Here is a 16,899-nt window from a genome sequence, read left to right on the forward strand (position 1 = left end):
AGGCCTGGCAGCAAATTCCCGAGATTAAGTGCAGAGCAGCCGAGCGCTCCGTCCCCAGCTGCGCTCAGGTCTGCCCCACGGACTCCGGGGCTTAGCATCAGTTCAGATTTCAGGATCTGGGCTGGACTGGATCTGACCAAAAGGTGAGTCATGGAAGCTGGAGCAATCCCACGTAGGATAGAGGCTAATAGGTAGCGAGCAGGACTTTAGCAGAAGCTCTAGCGCAAAAGAAAGCCCAAGGAGTAGCTAGAGACCTGGTGTTTCCAATTACTGCAAGAGAAAGGGGGAGCTTAGCCCTAAAGGTAGTGGATTAGACAAAAAAGCCTTCTGTGTCCAGCACCTCTAAGCCCTGCAAGCATTCAGACTGGCTTCCCAGCCAGGAACCCTGGGCTCCCCCAGAGCTTGCAAAGGTTTCACGGGGAGCCTGAGCCCTTCTGGTAAAGTGAGCTTCTCTGAACTCCTCAACCCGAGCGAGAGCCAGACCGGAGCCGGCCTCGCCAGCAGCCGCCGCCTCCTACCCCACAGCAGCCTTCCCCCTCCGCGACGATGGAGGAGGAGGAGGAGAGCGCGAGCGCACGTGCCCACGGGAAACGAGGAAGGTGAGGAGCGACAGCCCCCGAAAGCTTTGGGGCAAGTGTTCCTCTGGCCAGAAACGCAACGGCAACAGCCGATACAGACAGGGGTTCAATGCCTCCCTTCTTCCATCGGGGCTGGAGCCCTCCCCGTGCTGGGCATCATCACGCTGTGGCCAAGGGCTTGCCCCTTACTGGAGCATCCCTGCCTGTACCAGAGAAGCCCATCACCCCCAGCAAACCAGCTGCTGGAGCTGCAAGCGGGAAGTCATCAGGCTACGCACGTGGGAAGAAAGGGAGGCAGCGCGACCCGGCTGGAGCTGCCTCTCCAGGGCCGCGTTTGGGCCACGGAGGCAGTGCCGAGGCCAAGGAGCAGCAGCTCACCTTCTCCTGCAAGACGCCTCCGCGCTCCTTGAGCAGGGAGTTGATCATGACGGTGGCTGCTCGGGAACAGTTCTTATCGGGGTCCGCCAGCCCCTCGAACATGGCGAGCAGGAGGCTCATCAGCTGGTCCGGAGGGACGCGCTTCCCGATCACCTAGCGGGAGGGCAAGCGGAGTTAAGCAACGTGTTTTTGTCACTCTGAAAGAGAGCAGTCCCTTCGATGACAGCGGCAGAGCCCGGACAAAGGGCCCCCTGCGCAGCTTTCCCCAGCTGCAGGTAGCAAGGACGGGCCGTTCCTCGGCTCGGTGCCCGGCAGGAGCATCAGCCAAGAGCCCAAATCGGTGGTAACGGAGGGGAGCAAGAGCCAGGCGGCAGCCCCGAAGGAGGCAAGAGGCCGCCTGCCCCATGCTGGTGGCCAGACAACCTGGGGCTCTCTTGGGATGGGTCGGGACAGCACAACCAAGCCATGAGCTCTGCTCTGGCCACCACCCAACCGCTGGGAGGATGCTCCCCCAGGTCTCATCACGCTCTCCAGACCCGAGGGTGGAATAAGCTGCTCAGCAGAGAAGTTAGTAGGGGGAACGTCCACTGGAGTGACAACATTTGAGGAACGGCAGCTTTTCCAGGACAAAAAGACACTACCAGCTTCTCTCCAGCTACAAGTCCTTCTGGAGCAATGCTTGCAGAGCTCTCAGCAGAGAAAATGGCCATCAAGGAGGAGTTCACGCGTGCAGCTCTCACAAGAGCAGAGTGGTCACCCCTCATCCCGTCCCTCACCACCAGGCCCCAGATGCTGTCCATGTCATTCGAATCGCTGCGGTTTGAGAACCCTGAACCCTTTTGGGTGTCAGGTATTTGCACTGAACAGCTTTACCAACACCGCTGCCGTACCGGGAGGCAGGCAGGAGCCCAGCGGCTGCAGCTCCTGAGCCAACCACCCCACGCTCCACAGGAGAGCGCAGCCAGCGACAGGACCTCAAGGGCTTCCTTCGGCCAGCAGCTTCCATTGAGGAGCACGACGTACCAAAGTCTCCACCCTGGAGCATGCTGGGGCCCCATGCAGGGCCCGTAGGGCTGAGCTAGACCACCTCCACCTTAGCTTTTAGGTGACATGGACAGAAACTATTTGCATTTCCTACAGCAAAGTAAGTTTTCGACCCCAGCACTGGGAGCGTTGATGGCTGAAGAGTTCAGGCTGCCCGTCAGACCCCTGAACCACTGAGCCACAGCGCAGCCAGGCACAAGTCCCTGCCAGTGTCCTCTGCACTCCCAGAGTGCCTGCACAGATGTCCCCGTTGGGGCCCTCCTGCCCAAAGAGGGGACCAGTAGCTTCCCCATGGGGGTGAGATGCTCTGAGCCAGGCCAGGGGAACTCTCCAGCTGGAGGAGAGGAGAAGACGGCAGTGGCTTGTTTCCTGGTGCAAGACTGGGGCTCCCCAGCAGCATCCAGACCGCGGGGCCGGCCAGAACAGACGAGGCATCAAGTCCTCTGCAGCTCCCGCTCCACAACTCCACCACTCTGCAAAGACCAGTGCTGGATTTGCCCTCCACCTTACCATGGCAATGTTGTTGCAGGTATGGAAGAGAACGGTGAAGTCGGGCTCCTCCAGGCCTTTCTTGAGAGCTTTCAGCCCCTCCACCATCTCATCTCTGTGATCCCGCGCGAAACCTGGATTCAGAGGGAGCATTCAGTGAACAGCATTCCTCATATTTTACACCCACGTGCTGCAGAGAGCTGGGTTTTACTCGCGACCTGGCCCAGCTTTCAGGAAGGAGCCAAGAAACCGAAGCTGCTGCCAAAGGCCAGAAGAGCTTGCCCTGCAAGGAGCCACACTGCTCTGGAGAGCAGGACTGAGACAAAGTCCTCTCCTGGCGCTGCAGGGGCTTCGCTTTTCTCAACGCCTCTGCTCAGGCCATCTGAAGTGGAGGATTGACCTCTCCTGGAGAGAGGGAGAACGGCAGGCTCAGAAACCTCCTCGTCCGCACTCGAGCGCTGGAGAGAGCCTTTGAAACCCAAATGCTTCCGTGATGTTCTCCACCAGCCCTGCTTCTGCAGGGATCCCTGCTCCTTCGGGATCGCGTACATGGAGGGATGGGAGGTGCAGCCCCCTGCCCGGCTGCGGAGAGGAGGGCTCCTGCTGCTGGCACCGACCGCCCGAGCGGCAAAACCACCCTCCACGGCCCGCACGCCCACCTTCGTAGCACAGCTGGATGTAGAGCAGGCAGTAGACGCAGTCGACGGCGTGCTGGCGAACGCTGGCCAGGGAGTCCGAGCAGCGCGGGGAGAAGAGCGCGATCAGGACGCCGAGGTTGTAGAAGGGGATGACGGTCTGCAGGGACGACAAACGCAGGCGACACTAGCAAGGAGAGCACGGGGCCACGAGTCCAGCGTTTGCCTACTGCCGGCGAAGGCCACCTTCGCACCCCCACGGGGAGGGACGTACGCACGAGCCCCAGCAAGGCTGACAGCAGCAGCAAGAAAGACGCTCGAGCACTGGGTTTACTTACGCTGACGTTCAGCTTGCTCAGGTAGAAGTCCAGCAAGGCGGCGCTGACCTCCACTGCTCGCTGCCGCTCGTGTTCCTTGTTCGACTTGATCCAGGGGCCTAAATGCTACGGGGGAAAAGCATCAGAAAGGAGAGCAGAAGCTCGGCTGCTTTGCCGGGCGCAGCCAAGGCTTCCTTCAGCCCAGCGACCCACGGCGCATGCGTGGGCTGTGGGAACTACGGCCCTGACCCCACCAGCTTCCCCTGGCTCATCTTCACGACAACACCGGGTCTCTGCCTCCTGGTGAGGCTGTGCCTGTGTGTGTCCCCCCCCCACTACCAGAGACCTCCTCCTCAGCCACGTGCTGCCCACCCTTCCTGGGCACCAGCAGGCATGCCCGAAGGGGCAATCACATGCTTCCTCCCCTAGAGACCTTGCCCCAGCCAGGCAGCGTAAGCACCACACCAGAGCAGCCATGCCGCGTGCCCAGCCTCCGCAGGAGGGGGACTAGGGTCCCACCGGACCTCGCATCACATGAAGAGGTGAGGACCAGCCTCCCTAACTCCTGCTCTGGGTCCAAAGCTGTCTCTGCCTCGTGACCTCTGGTCGGCAGGCAGGCACCTCGGCTTCCCTGCTTCTCCCTGAAGAACCCACCGATGCCGGGCTGCACCTACCGCAAACATGTCCTGCAGCCCATGGGGGGTCAAGTTCCTCTGCAGGAGACTCTTCAGCAGGTCTTTAAGGGCACTGGTGGTGTCACCATACAGCATCTGAGGAGGAAAGATGGATCACAGGCTATGCAAGCACTGCACCTCATCCCAGAGAGCCTGCCCAGGCATGCAAGGAGGAAAAGCTCGCTCTCTGCACCGATTCTCAGCTTGTAGGACTCTCCCAGGTGTTGGGTGCCAAGATACAGCCACCTCCAGCCTAGTCAGAAAATGCAGCAGGGACTGAAACCCAGTTTGCAAAATCCACCTTCACTGGTAGCGCTGGGCACATGGCAGGAGTCGGCATAGTGGTGGCCGTGATCTGTGCCGAGTGCCAGCAGCTAGCCAGAGCCGAGCGTGCTAGCACAGACGCTTCAGTGCAGACTTCCCAGAAGGGAATTTGGTCCTTCTCCCGCTTGGGGATAAATCCCAGTGAGCCCAGTCTGAATGAGCCCTTTGAAGATGCTTACAGTTTCCTTCCAGGACTTATTTTGGCATAAACTCCAAAAAATAAAAACTACAAAGCTTCATAGGATGGAAGGGAAGGAGAAAAAGATTATTAACTTAAAACTCTAGGCCAGGTGCCTGCAAACACTAGCCGGGGACAGCCAGAGCCCCAGGCTCCTGCTCTGCAGCTCACCTTGAAGGAGCAGCAGCGGCGGCGGGCGATACGGCGGCGCACGGGGCTGCTCTGCAGCCACCCAGCAGCTGCAACAACTTCATTAGCAGCATGTTATTTTCATTCATTAAGCACTCAACCACAACTGAGAAGCAGCTGCAGCCTTTCAAAAGCTAGTTATGTAAAGGCCCCTTCTACCCTGCAGGGTTTCCAGGATCATTTGATTTTTTCCCTCGAGGGAGTTCATGCTCTTATTAGCAGCATTTGGACTTGCTGATAAGCTCATATTTTCTCACTTGCTATCAGTGCGCAGAAGGGCCAGGCTTTTTCAGGAGATAAGTGAGCAGAGGAAGCAGGGCAGCCTGCTTCCCCCCCGAGGTGCCCAGCTGAATTGAAAACAGGCCTTTCCCACGGCTGATCCGCTGTCAGGGAGATGCTGGGGCCACGGGACCCGATGGCTCACGGGACTGTGAAAAAGGCATCTGCGCGCTGCCTCGAAACCAATGTCCCGGAGCAGCCGTGACCGCAGCTCCTGCGCCGCAGAACAAAGCCGTATCGCCTCGCCGGGTCGCGAGCGACCCGACGTTAGCTCCGCATCGGCTTTGTGCTGCCAGCGCTAGCTGCAGGCAGGCAGGCAACCGAGCGGCACGGGCAACTCCCTGCCTGCCTCAGCCTGCTGGCGCTGGATACCGCACCTCCTTGTGTAAGGCATCGCCTCCGTTCTCATCTCTCTCCTTCACCGGTTCCAGCGGTGGAAGGGCAAGCACGCTAGCGAGGCAGGTATCAATCAGCTCTGTCCTGTCGGGGTCACTGAGGTGGGGCTCCAGGATGCTGATCCCAGGTTAAGGAAGCAAGACGGATGCACCAAGCGCTACGGGAGCGCCTGTCACCTGGGTAAGCAGGGAACAAGGACTTTAATAGGCATTCCTGCTGACTTGACTCTATCCTAAGTGGCACCGGCTTTAATCGGAAGCAGGCAGAGTGTTCCCAGTATCTGTGTCAGGAGCTCTGACGTGCTGAGTATTTTTAACTGGAGCTCAGAAGTCATCTTTGCGTAACTGAGAGTGCGGTGCCCTTGGCTCTGGTTTGCACAAAGAACATTTACCGCAGAGTCCAACGAGAACGGAGCCCGAAAGCGCTGGGGAAAGCTGGCTGGCAGCTGTGCCAACCAGACCGTCCAGTTTCGCTGTGTCTAGCACAGCTCTATTAACGTGCCCACCGAGGGAGAGCGCCTCGGCTCTGCCGTCAGACCCGCAGGGCAAACCGGGGAGCGGGGTCAGGCTCTGCGCTCCGGTGAGCGCTGCCCTGCAAGCGGTATTCCCGCAGGAATGGGCGCAGAGGAAGGATACACCAGGTAAGTGCAGGTGATCATCGCCCGCTGGCGAACCGGCGTCCGCATCGCCTCCAGCGGTTCTGCTTTTATGAACTCCTGGAAGGCAGAACAAGGCGATGGTTACGGTCACATCCAGCCCCGTCCCGCTCCGGGCATGGGCCAAGCTTTAGGGTGATTGCTGCCTCGAAGCCCAGCCTCCCCAAGACAGCAAGCCAGGAGCCACACCGCATTAGCCCGACACCCCAAATGCTGCACAACTACTCCACGCCTTGGGCAACGCGGCCACGGAGACGCAGCACCATCGCTCACTGCAAGTCTGCTTTGGCTCGCGGCAAGCCGTCCTCCCACCGCTCAGCTCCCTGCTGGGACCTGCCCTCTCTCGAAGGGCAGGCAGAGGGGTCTCTGCAGGTCTGGGGGTCCATGGAGGTCAGCCCCCTGCCCCAGCAGAGCCCGGCAGACACGCGGGGACGGGGCTCAGTAGGGCGAGCTCATACCCGCCCTTCCCACAAGGCGCCCGGACCACAGCTCCAGAGACGGAGCAGCTACACCTACGCTTAACCCTGAGCAACGTGGGTTGGGAACCTCCCCCGGTGTCCTCTAGACCAGCCCCAAGCCAGGCCACCCTCCAGGGCTTGCTCTTACCACCATCTGGGCCACAAGCTCAGCTTTGCGGGAGAAGATGAAGTCCCCACACTTCACACCGTTGTAGATGGCTTGGCTGATCATGCAGATGCTCCGGATGAGGCACAGCTTCAGGGTCAGGTCCTGAGAGCAGAACCCAGGGTGAGAAGCGGAGACCAGGCTTACGACACAACCATAACTGGTCATCCCACCCAGCACTGGTGTCCCTCCGAGAAAACTGGTGCTCAGGCTGAGCACAACAGCTTGCCCTGTGCTGTTAGTAGCGTGTGGGCTCAGCTCTCTGCTCTTTACCCACGTTACAGGCTCTCTGGTGACCGGGGAGCGCAAGGGCAGCCTGTCCCCAGTGTCACAGACTAGCTGGACACCGGGAGCTCCCTGGCAGCACATGGCAGGAGGACAGTCCTCCGGGGTCTCCCTGCTCCCCGCCGAGGCAGCGCCCTGAGCACGCAGATGCTGAAGGCAACGCCGGGAGTTGCCAGGAGCTCTTCCTCCTACACAGCTCGGGGTCTAGGCCAGTCGACACGGGGTCGAGAGGAGGCACCCCAATTAAAAGCGCTCCCCTCGCCCCAGCCCTCAGGAGGGCCGGGAGCCAGGGGAGGGTTTGAGCGAGAAGGTTCCCAGCTCGGGGGCCGGAGATGCTCTGCAGAAGCTGTTAGTGCCAGCGGGAGCCCAGAAGGAAAACGCATTAGTGGAGCCCAGAGGAGGAGTCCTTGGACTGACAGTTCAACTTGACAAATGCCATTTTTCTCGTTCAGCATTTAAAAAGAGAAATATAAAAATACAGCCCCTCGTTGCCCCCAGGACAGTAATCTGGGTTTTAGTATCTGCCCATTGAATGATTGTTCCAGGGGGAAGGAGGAAAATTAGTTCAGTGGATTTTAGCCAAGCGGTGGGTTGCTTGGAGTCTCCAAGCTTCCCCAGCGAAGCACGTGCCGGGGAGCCGGAGGGGCTGCCTGACCGCCCTCTCGGCGGGCAGGGGAGGTGAGCACCGTGCCGTACCAGAGCCCTGAGCCTGGAGCGGCTCCGGGGAGGGAACCCAGCCCTCGTGCCTCCCAGGGCAGGCATGGCTCGTCTTGCCACGAGCGCAAACCCAAACTGGCTCGCTCCCTCCTGGGGACAGCTCTGCAAGCTCCAGCCACGCAGAGCTCGCAGGAAAGGCACGGCCTCAGCAGAACGGGTGGAAGGCGACAGGCTCAGGTCTGCCCACGGGCAGCGAGCTCGGCCGTAGGCACCCGTGGGAGGCCAACGCAGCCTTTGGTCAGCTCAGCATTTCACCACGGTGGTGCCCACCCGAGCCACGCTTTCACCTACGGCTCCTGTCCTGCCAGAAAGGCATTTTTCCCTTCCCCTCTGCTGTGAGTTTTGGCACTTTCAGGCAACGGTTCCAGCACAGAGGACCGGGCTGGGGAGCTCGGGGCGAGGAGCAGCAGCTCCCACAGCTCTCCCGGTGCCCACGGGCAAAGGAGCGCTGCTGTGAGCACAGCATGGGGCTGCTCTCGAGGGGAACCCAGGGCAAGAGGCAGACAGAGACAGCAGGAAAGAGCAGAGAGCAGTTCAGATTTAATGCCTCACACTGTACCTTGGTTTCTACCTTTATTCCCAGAACCTGAACAAGTGAAAAAACAAGACACATTAGCAATGCACGAGCGCGCAGACGCCGCAGTGAATGCCCTTCTCCCAGGGGCTGCCGGCGGGTCCCAGCGGGACCCTCAGGCAGAGCATCCAGAGCAGCCTGGCTGCTCCAGCTCGCCCGGGTGTGCTCTCCCTCCCCGGGGAGGACGGGGCGTCCCAACAGCTTACCTTGGTGTTAAAGTACTGGAAGATGTTCTTCAGGATGTCTGCCTCGATCCTGGACAGCACCAGCTCCTTGGGCGCATACAGAGCTACGTATCCATAGCACAGGATGAGAGTGCTCTTTATTTTCTCCACTTCGTTGTCACTACGGTCCTGTTACAGCAGATGAGAAAGTTAATGGGGGGGGAACGGGTGGGGAAGCCAAGGCTGGCTCTTCCCAGGTCTCACAAGGAGGCAGTCCGCCTGAGCAGCTGAAGGTACCCCCTAGAAGACAGGGTCCCTCCTTGTTTCGGACCTTTGGGTCCGAAAGCGGGTTTTGGACCTTCGCTTCCCATCCTTTTGGTGGTGGCAGCGACCTCCAGAGCCCTGACGGAGCGTCAGGCGTCCGAGCACAAGCCGCACTAACAGCACGTCTCTGTCCGAGGCATGAGCCCCAGTTTGCCATCGAGTGTTACCTGACAGAGCCCTGCGGGGAAGCACGTGAGTCCCAGCCTGGCCAAGTTAACCTGGTTAACTGCTGGTTAACTACCGTGCTAGAAATCAGCACCCACTGCCCATTAACCAGCGCCGCTGAAAGGTTTCACCCGCACTGTCGCAGGGAGCAGTTTGTGGCCGACCCCCCCCCTTGTACCACAGCCCGAGGGGCAGGGCAGGGATGAGGGCTCCCTGGCTGCTCGAGGGCTTCCTCGCCCAGCTCCCGAGCTCTGGGCACCTTTCTGTCACGGGCCAAGGTCTCTTCCCTGCCCAGGCAGCACCAGTCCTGTCCCTCAAACACCCAGTCTTAGAGCCTGGGAGTTAAAACAGCCACCTGGGTCAGAAAGTTTGAGGAAAGGCTTTTGCTGCCAGCGCTCGGGGCACGAGACACCTCCATCTCCTGGGGCGTGCGCAGGGCTGCAGGAGCCGCTCGGGGACCGCTGTCAAGCACCAACGTGGGCGACAGCCAAACCACATCAGGCCAGGGTCCCCCGACGGATGCAGAAGCCAAGTTCCAGCTTACTCGAGCCCACCCAGCAAGCAAGCGGCTTCACCGGGACGCGAGTCCGCAGGAGCGTCCGGCTGAGGGCTGGGAGCTAATGCCAAGCAGCCTCTGATGCCAAGAGCAGCTCTCCGGAGAGGCGGAGGGTATCCCAGCCCCAAGCCAAATGCACCGAGGCAGGAAATTAACTCCTTTCCCGAGGACCGCTCCAGCGCACGCCGTATCTGAAGCAGCCTGCCCGAGCCTTTTGCTGCAGGCTGTGTCGCAGCAGGGGCCCTGCGGCTCTTACCTTGAAGATACTGAACAGTCCCACAGATTTCTTGAAGACATCAGACCTAACAAAATCTTCCAGCTTGGCCAGGGTTTCCTCCAGGTGATTTATTGCACATATCCCAAAGCAGGAAGCAAGTCCCTGGAGGAAGCAGAGAAAACACGTTAGCAGACAGCTATTAATTCACCAGCCCCAGCTGACACTTAAGGAGAGCCTGGTTACTGGTTTAATTCCTGGCACCAGAGCTGTGCCCAGCTGGGAGCCGGCCCGGCAGCCAGCGTTCCCCTCTCCCAGGGCAGGGACTTGCCCCCAGGGGATACAGGGCACAATAACACCGTCCTTGCCTGGGTGACAGGCTGGGACACAGCTCCAGAGGAGCCACGGGGGCAGGACAGACACGGCACGCTCTCCGGCGGGCAGATGTCAGCCGCTCGGCGGGAGACAGGAGCCCGGTCGAGCGCTCCGGCTGGAAGCGAGAGCGAAGCAGGCTTAGCAGGTCCTGCCTTTCTGCTACACCTCCAGGAGGTCTAGCAAGCCGGGCTGAAACTCCATAAACAGTTGATTCAAGAGCAGCCCTTGATGGAGTTGCATAAGCTGGAGCAAAGCCAGGCACCATTAAGCTTGTGTTTGCACTGCACTTAAAGGCAGCTGCAGGCGAGGGGAGCGCTCGGTGGTGGGGCGATGGAGCCGGGCAGAGCAACACGGCTCGGCCAAGTTTCAGTGTAAGCCGGGGAGTGTGTGAAGCCGGAGCACGAGTCCGGCCAGGACGGGCAGGAAGAGCTCGACCCCGACCTCAGCTCCAGGGTAGCGAAGGAGGGTCTGAGCTGGCGGCGGAGAAAATGCTGCAAAGCATCCACATGCAGATGATTTTTCAGTAGGGCCTGGAGCGATGGGACAAGGGGGAATGGTTTGAAACTGAAAGAGGGGAGATTCAGACTAGATCTGAGGACGAAATTTTTACGCTGAGGGTGGTGAGGCACTGGCACAGGTTGCCCAGAGAGGTGGGAGATGCCCCGTCCCTGGGAACATTCCAGGCCAGGTTGGACGGGGCTCTGAGCAGCCTGCTCCTGTGGGAGATGTCCCTGCCCATGGCAGGGGGGTTGGACTGGATGACCTTCAAAGGTCCCTTCCCACCCAAACCATTCTGTGATTCTATGACTTGAGCACATGAGCTGGAGGTCGCCCAGGAAAAGTGGAGCAGCATCCCCAGCTGCTCCAGCGAAGGCAGCAGCAGGTCTGCGGCGCCGTGGTGGGTGCAAGGCTCGGTGGAGCTCAGCACAGGAAGGCAGAGATGTCACCAGACCATCCTGGCGCAGCCAAGAGCTGCTGGAGCCCAGAGAAATGTCTCACCAGCTGGAGATGCTCTGGGGACCAGGGGGAGACACTGCCGCAGCCCCCAGGGTGACACCAGCTCGGTGGGCTGCAGCACAGAGGAGTAGGAAGAGCTAGGTCCCCTCCCTGCCGCAGGGACGGAGCAACCCTGGAGGGTCCGAGGGAGCAAGAGCTCACACCGGAGAGACGAGTTAACGCTGCAGAAGATGAGAACACTTCGTGATTCAGCCACGCTAATTTAACAGTTGGCTGTCAAAGCAAGGTGCTGAGCCCATCTGACCCCACGGCAAGCCAGAACAGGCAGCCAAGCCAGAAGAAAACTCCTGGTTTTTTTCCCGTGGCTCTGGCTTAACTCCCCAAACCTGTGGGGCTACACGAGCCCCAGCCCAAGGACGAAGCAGGAGCCAAAAAGCCCCTTCTGGCAGCAGGCAGAGGCTCGCCGGGCTGTCACACACGCAGAGCCAGGCAGGCTGCCAGGGACAGGCCAGCGACGACAGCTCTGCCCACGAGATGGCACCTGGCAGTAACAGAGCCCCAGCAGCTCCGAACACATCCCAGCCTGTCACAGCACCTCCGTCCCCGGAACCTGCAGAGACCCTCCTGGCACCCAAGGATTTGTGAGTCCGATCATGAAGTTCCACAAGGTCAAGTGCAAGGTCCTGGGTCCGGGCAGTCCCCAGTCCTGGCACAGGCTGGGGGATGGATGGATGGATGGATGGAGAGCAGCCCTGCCGAGAAGGACTTGGGGACACTGGTGGGTGACAAACGGGATGTGAGGCGGCAAGGTGCGCTCGCAGCCCAGAAAGCCAAGCGTCTCCTGGGCTGCAGACCCAGCAGCGTGGCCAGCAGGGCGAGGGAGCGGATTCTGCCCCTCTGCTCCGCTCTCCTCAGACCCCCCGGGAGCACTGCCTCCAGCCCCGGGGTCCCCAGCGCAAGACAGACAGGGAGCTGTTGGAGCGGGGCCAGAGGAGGGAGACGGGAACGCTCCGAGGGCTGGAACCCCTCTGCTGCAGAGAAAGGCTGGGAGAGTTGGGGGTGTCCAGCCTGGAGAAGAGAAGGCTCCGGGGAGACCTTCCTGCCGCCTTTCAGTACTGGACGGGGGCTGGGAAGAGAGACGGGGACAGAGTTTTTAGCAGGGCCTGGAGCGATAGGACAAGGGGGAATGGTTTTAAACTGAAAGAGGGGAGATTCAGACTAGATCTGAGGAAGAATTTTTTTACGCTGAGGGTGGTGAGGCACTGGCACAGGTTGCCCAGAGAGGTGGGAGATGCCCCGTCCCTGGGAACATTCCAGGCCAGGTTGGACGGGGCTCTGAGCAGCCTGCTCCCGTGGGAGATGTCCCTGCCCATGGCAGGGGGGTTGGACTGGATGACCTTCAAAGGTCCCTTCCAACCTGAACCATTCTATGAGTCGACTCTATGATTTCCCCGAGGAAGCAGCTCTGCCAGCAGGCTCAGGGCTGGCAAACAGCAACCTGTCCCAGTCTGGGGCTACACGCTGCTTGAGACAGAGTCCCAAGGCACCCCCTGCATCTCGCCCAGCTTCAGAGCCCTCTTGCCGTCGGGTTGCCGCAGGTGGGCTCTCTTCACTTTTCTGGGCTCATTCACCCAGATGCTGCAACCTACCCTACAAGCCATTCTCCAGGAGGTACAAGCCCAGGCCAGGCATGGTGGGACCAGAAAAGAGAGGTCAGCATGGTAGGACTGCTTTCCTAGTCCGTCAGGATGACCCTTGGGACATTCGGCACAACTCCTCACCTCCCTTTCCGCCTCCTCGTGGTATCTGGCTGTTTCCAGGAGCTCCTGGAGCTGCTTTTGCACGAGGTCTTTGCTGGCGCATGCCCCAAGCGTCGTCCCGATGCATTTATACAGGAAGTTCTGGAAGAGCAAGAGGAACGTCACCACCCCGTGAAACCCTGCCGAGCCCTCGCGGGCAGGCTGAGCTTGGTCACGCACGGATTACTCCTCGCAGCACCCTGAAGGCGCAGGACAGAGTCCAGCTGTAAGCAGCTGGGACACTCAGAGCACCAGGGTGCACCGGGACAGAAGTCTCATCGCAGAGCAGCACTCGGGCCAAGGAAGAGCCAACTGCATTCATCAGAGCCAGGAACAGGTATAACGAAACCCTTGTTCCTGCCCAGAGAGAAACAAAGTCACCGCGACAGAGGGAGCACGAAGACAGATTTTTCCAGCGATGCCGCCACAGCCCCTGGTGACCAGCCAAGCCGGGCTCAGCTCCGACTGCTCCTACACCCCTGCAGAAACACCACGGCCTTCAGCAGCCACCTGCACACGGGAGATCTCTTCCATCCTGACCCACCAGAGCGAGACCTCCCCTGTTCTCTGCCCTCGCAGCACACCCCTGCACCGGTGCAGTCGGAAACGGGGTCATTTGGTTCCCTCCCTTCTGCACCAGAGCTCTCTTTGCCTGGTTCAGCTCGCTTCTCGCTCAGCTTAATTACAGACCTGCTCACAGCAAGCTGCAGAGACCGTGCATCAGGTCTGACCGGCACAGGCAGAGCAACACAGCCTGGCCGGGACCTCTCGAGCCAGCGATTCGGCTGTGGACTGACCAATATTTCATTTTCAACCCTGCCTAGCCGCCTCACTAACCTCCTGCTATTTTTTCTTCCCTCCTAACACCCCTTTCCCAGTGCCAAGCTGTCGGCAGGACGATGCTTTCAGAAGGCGTCGAGGGCTGGATCGGCCCTGCCCCTGCTAACACGCCGCGGCAGGACGGGCACTGCCGGCCCGTCGATCCCCCCGCTCCCCGACACGATCACCTTCTCCATCGGGAAGCCGTTGTAGCTGTTCAGCTGCCTGCACATCTCCGTGACAAAATGGCAAATCCACGTGTTGTCAGCGATGGCCGCCAGCGTCTCCTGGAGGAACTGCGGGAGGAAGAGCCGTCAGCCCCAGGCGTCCCAACAAACCTGCTCCTAGCTAAGCGAGGAGCCTCAGCCGGGAGCGGCGAGAGCAGGGCAATAAATAAAGCACGGGGGCTTGTGTCAGACCTACCCGGACCCTGTCTGCACCAAGCACCCCCCGGATCACCACGGGAGGCTGCCTGGCCCTTCGGAAGGCAGGCTGCCCACCCCGGAGTGGATCCTGCCAGCACACAGCCATTCCCCCCACTCCAGAAACGTGCCTTTTTCCTGAGGGTCAGGTCTCTCCCAAGATAAACTGCACCCAAGTAACACTGCCATCATCGGAGGAGCAGGATGAGCCCTGCCCGGTTTTAATTGCTTCTCCATGCCCTATTTTAAGGCTCTCCAGTTAAGTGGGGAGACACTCCTGGGACTGCTGTTCTCTGACCCACCAGCAAGCCTGAAAGCTCATTTTTAACTTTCCCTGCAGGAACCGCAAGTCACCCTCCGCGCTGACCTGCATCTCCGCTTCTGAAGCGGCAAGACCCGGCAGCGTGACGACGAGCGACCGCCTCTGCCGCCACGGTCAGGGTGGGTGAAGGCGAATGCCTGCGCCCCTGCAGACCCAGCCCGTGCTGCTGTCCTGCACGCGGAGCCCTGGCAAGCCCGGCCGAGGGGAGCTCTGGAGCTGGTTGCCGCTTGCCCTCCCACCGTCCTGTTGCCTCCCCGGCAGAGGGACCCTTACCAGCAGCAGCTTCTCTTCCCACTCCTTCTGGGACAGGGACTTCTCCGTGTTCTCTAGGAGAAAGCACATTTTTACACTCGTTTCTCATCCTCACTGTACCTCCCGCAGCAGGGGCGGACCGCTCGCCAAATGCTGCCTGTCCTGCCCTTGGCAGAGCGGGGCTAACCGCCTGAGGGACAAAGGCACTCCTGGTAGGAATTAGTGGCATCAGGGTGATTAAAGCCCTTATTAAAATAGGAAACGGCACTTCTTCAGAGAGCTTCGATGTACCGAGGGTCATTAGGCACGCGGGCAGTACCCCACCCTATTCCTGGGACAGCCCCAAGTGTCCAGGCACACGCAGTCTGGTTTGGAGAAGGTGACTCCAGCAGAGAGTTTCTCCCGAGCAGAAGCCCCTTCCTACCTTCTATGTGCTCCACCAAGAGCGGGACCTTCTTGCTCCAAAGCTGGTCCAGCGCGGGGTGGACGCTGTAATGCAATACGTTCAGCAGACGCAGGGCAGCCGTCCCCCGGCAGTCTCCTACGTACGGCTGGGAAGATACAACCTGAAAGGTTGGGGATGGAACAAAGGGTGTTAGGGCAGAGAAAGTCATCGCCAGGTTGTGAGTCAGAAAATATGAGACAAAACACAGGAATGCAATACTGGGAAGCGATGGATCACTACACCTCAAAGAAACTACAGCTTCCTCCTTTTGCTCCAGCTGTCGACAGAGAAATGTTGTCAGGAGAGGATGTCTCTCCATACCCTGGATTCATCCCTGGGCGAAGGGGGGCAAACCCCAGCCTCCCCAGGGCTGAGGAAGAGTTTCTCAAAGCCGTGTAAGAACAGCCGCAGATCTGCACTGCAGCACATCCCACTTACGCAGCTCTGGGTGTCGAAGAGGGAGCCCGAGCTTTCACAACCTACACGGACACGCTCCCGTGTGCCAAGGGGACGCGGGTGCACCCAACCCACGACGGGTGGGATACGGGCACCTCTGCCTGGAGCAGTGGGGCATAAACGGGGCATTCACCCTGCCTGTTTGCTGGGGCAGGCTGGGTGCAGGCTTCTCTTAGTCCATCTGGGACAGGGGAGGGAGGGCGCTTTCTTCGGACGTGCCGGTAAGCAGAGGAAGGAAGAGCTCTGCCTCCAGGCCACTCACCAGCAGTCTCGTCGTTAGAGCATAGGGCGAAGGAAGATTTGCTACAAAAAGAAGGGGGAAAAAAAGTATAAGACAGCACCTCCCACCAAGCGCCCACGAAGCAGGGCAGCGACTGCCTGGCTTGCAGACAAGTCCCAAGCTCGTGCACCCCGGCGTCTGCCGGGGGAGGCCGGTACTGACCGTTCAGGTCGTAACGGATAAGGGACGCGTTTTCTCCCTCCTCCTGCTTCTTCATGGCCAAATACATGAGGCTCTTGCAGAGCGGGGTCAGGGCGTTGGTGAACTGTATCGGGGTCACAAACTCCAGGAGGTACGGCCACAGAACCTGCCAGGAGAAGGGGAGCACGGCACTCGCCCTGCCTGCTGGCGCAGGGCAGCCGGCAAGAGCCCGGCTGCGGGATGGAGACCCTGCACCGGAGCATGGGACCGAGAGGGAGAGGAGGGGGAGATGCCAGGTCAAAGGCCTTTTGCTGATGGGGAAAATCCCCGAGTCCCCTTAGCCAGTGCTCTTGTTCAGGAAGGGAGACGTCTCCGCTGCTTCTGCTCTACTCCAGCAGCACCGAAGCTCCAGCCCCAGCGTGTCCCCTTTCACAGAATCACCGAACGGTTTGGGTTGGAAGGGACCTTTGAAGGTCATCCAGTCCAACCCCCCTGCCATGGGCAGGGACATCTCCCACGGGAGCAGGCTGCTCAGAGCCCCGTCCAACCTGGCCTGGAATGTTCCCAGGGACGGGGCATCTCCCACCTCTCTGGGCAACCTGTGCCAGTGCCTCACCACCCTCAGCGTAAAAATTTCATCCTCAGATCTAGTCTGAATCTCCCCTCTTTCAGGTTAAAACCATTCCCCCTTGTCCTATCGCTCCAGGCCCCGCTAAAAACTCTGTCCCCGTCTCTCTTCCCAGCCCCGTCCAGTACAGAAAGGCGGCAGGAAGGTCTCCCCGGAGCCTTCTCTTCTCCAGGCTGGACACCCCCAACTCTCCCGGCCTTTCTCCGCAGCAGAGGGGTTCCAGCCCTCGGAGCGTTCCCGTGTC

The 16,899-nt window shown here is 60.1% G+C and overlaps 1 protein-coding gene across 4 annotated transcripts in view; it reads right to left on the reverse strand.

Annotated features, from left to right (window-relative positions):
* LOC127012622 (maestro heat-like repeat-containing protein family member 1) overlaps positions 1-16,899 on the reverse strand; it is a 57,537-nt gene that overhangs the window by 21,211 nt on the left and 19,427 nt on the right. For 2 of the 4 annotated variants that reach the window (XM_050890846.1, XM_050890845.1), the window contains exons 14-30: positions 16,049-16,193; positions 15,869-15,909; positions 15,130-15,271; positions 14,727-14,779; positions 13,898-14,005; positions 12,873-12,992; positions 9,802-9,924; positions 8,543-8,689; positions 8,322-8,348; positions 6,743-6,865; positions 6,117-6,196; positions 5,463-5,598; positions 4,116-4,211; positions 3,463-3,567; positions 3,149-3,284; positions 2,511-2,623; positions 957-1,109 (exon numbers count right to left, since the gene is read on the reverse strand). In XM_050890846.1, the coding sequence (XP_050746803.1) occupies positions 957-1,109; positions 2,511-2,623; positions 3,149-3,284; positions 3,463-3,567; positions 4,116-4,211; positions 5,463-5,598; positions 6,117-6,196; positions 6,743-6,865; positions 8,322-8,348; positions 8,543-8,689; positions 9,802-9,924; positions 12,873-12,992; positions 13,898-14,005; positions 14,727-14,779; positions 15,130-15,271; positions 15,869-15,909; positions 16,049-16,193 (1,848 nt within the window). The remainder of the gene's footprint in view (positions 1-956; positions 1,110-2,510; positions 2,624-3,148; positions 3,285-3,462; positions 3,568-4,115; positions 4,212-5,462; positions 5,599-6,116; positions 6,197-6,742; positions 6,866-8,321; positions 8,349-8,542; positions 8,690-9,801; positions 9,925-12,872; positions 12,993-13,897; positions 14,006-14,726; positions 14,780-15,129; positions 15,272-15,868; positions 15,910-16,048; positions 16,194-16,899) is intronic. The other 2 variants (XM_050890848.1, XM_050890847.1) reach the window with 1 other exon arrangement.

This window comes from Gymnogyps californianus, chromosome 2, assembly GCF_018139145.2.
Source record: "Gymnogyps californianus isolate 813 chromosome 2, ASM1813914v2, whole genome shotgun sequence".
Taxonomy (NCBI): Eukaryota; Metazoa; Chordata; class Aves; order Accipitriformes; family Cathartidae; genus Gymnogyps; species Gymnogyps californianus.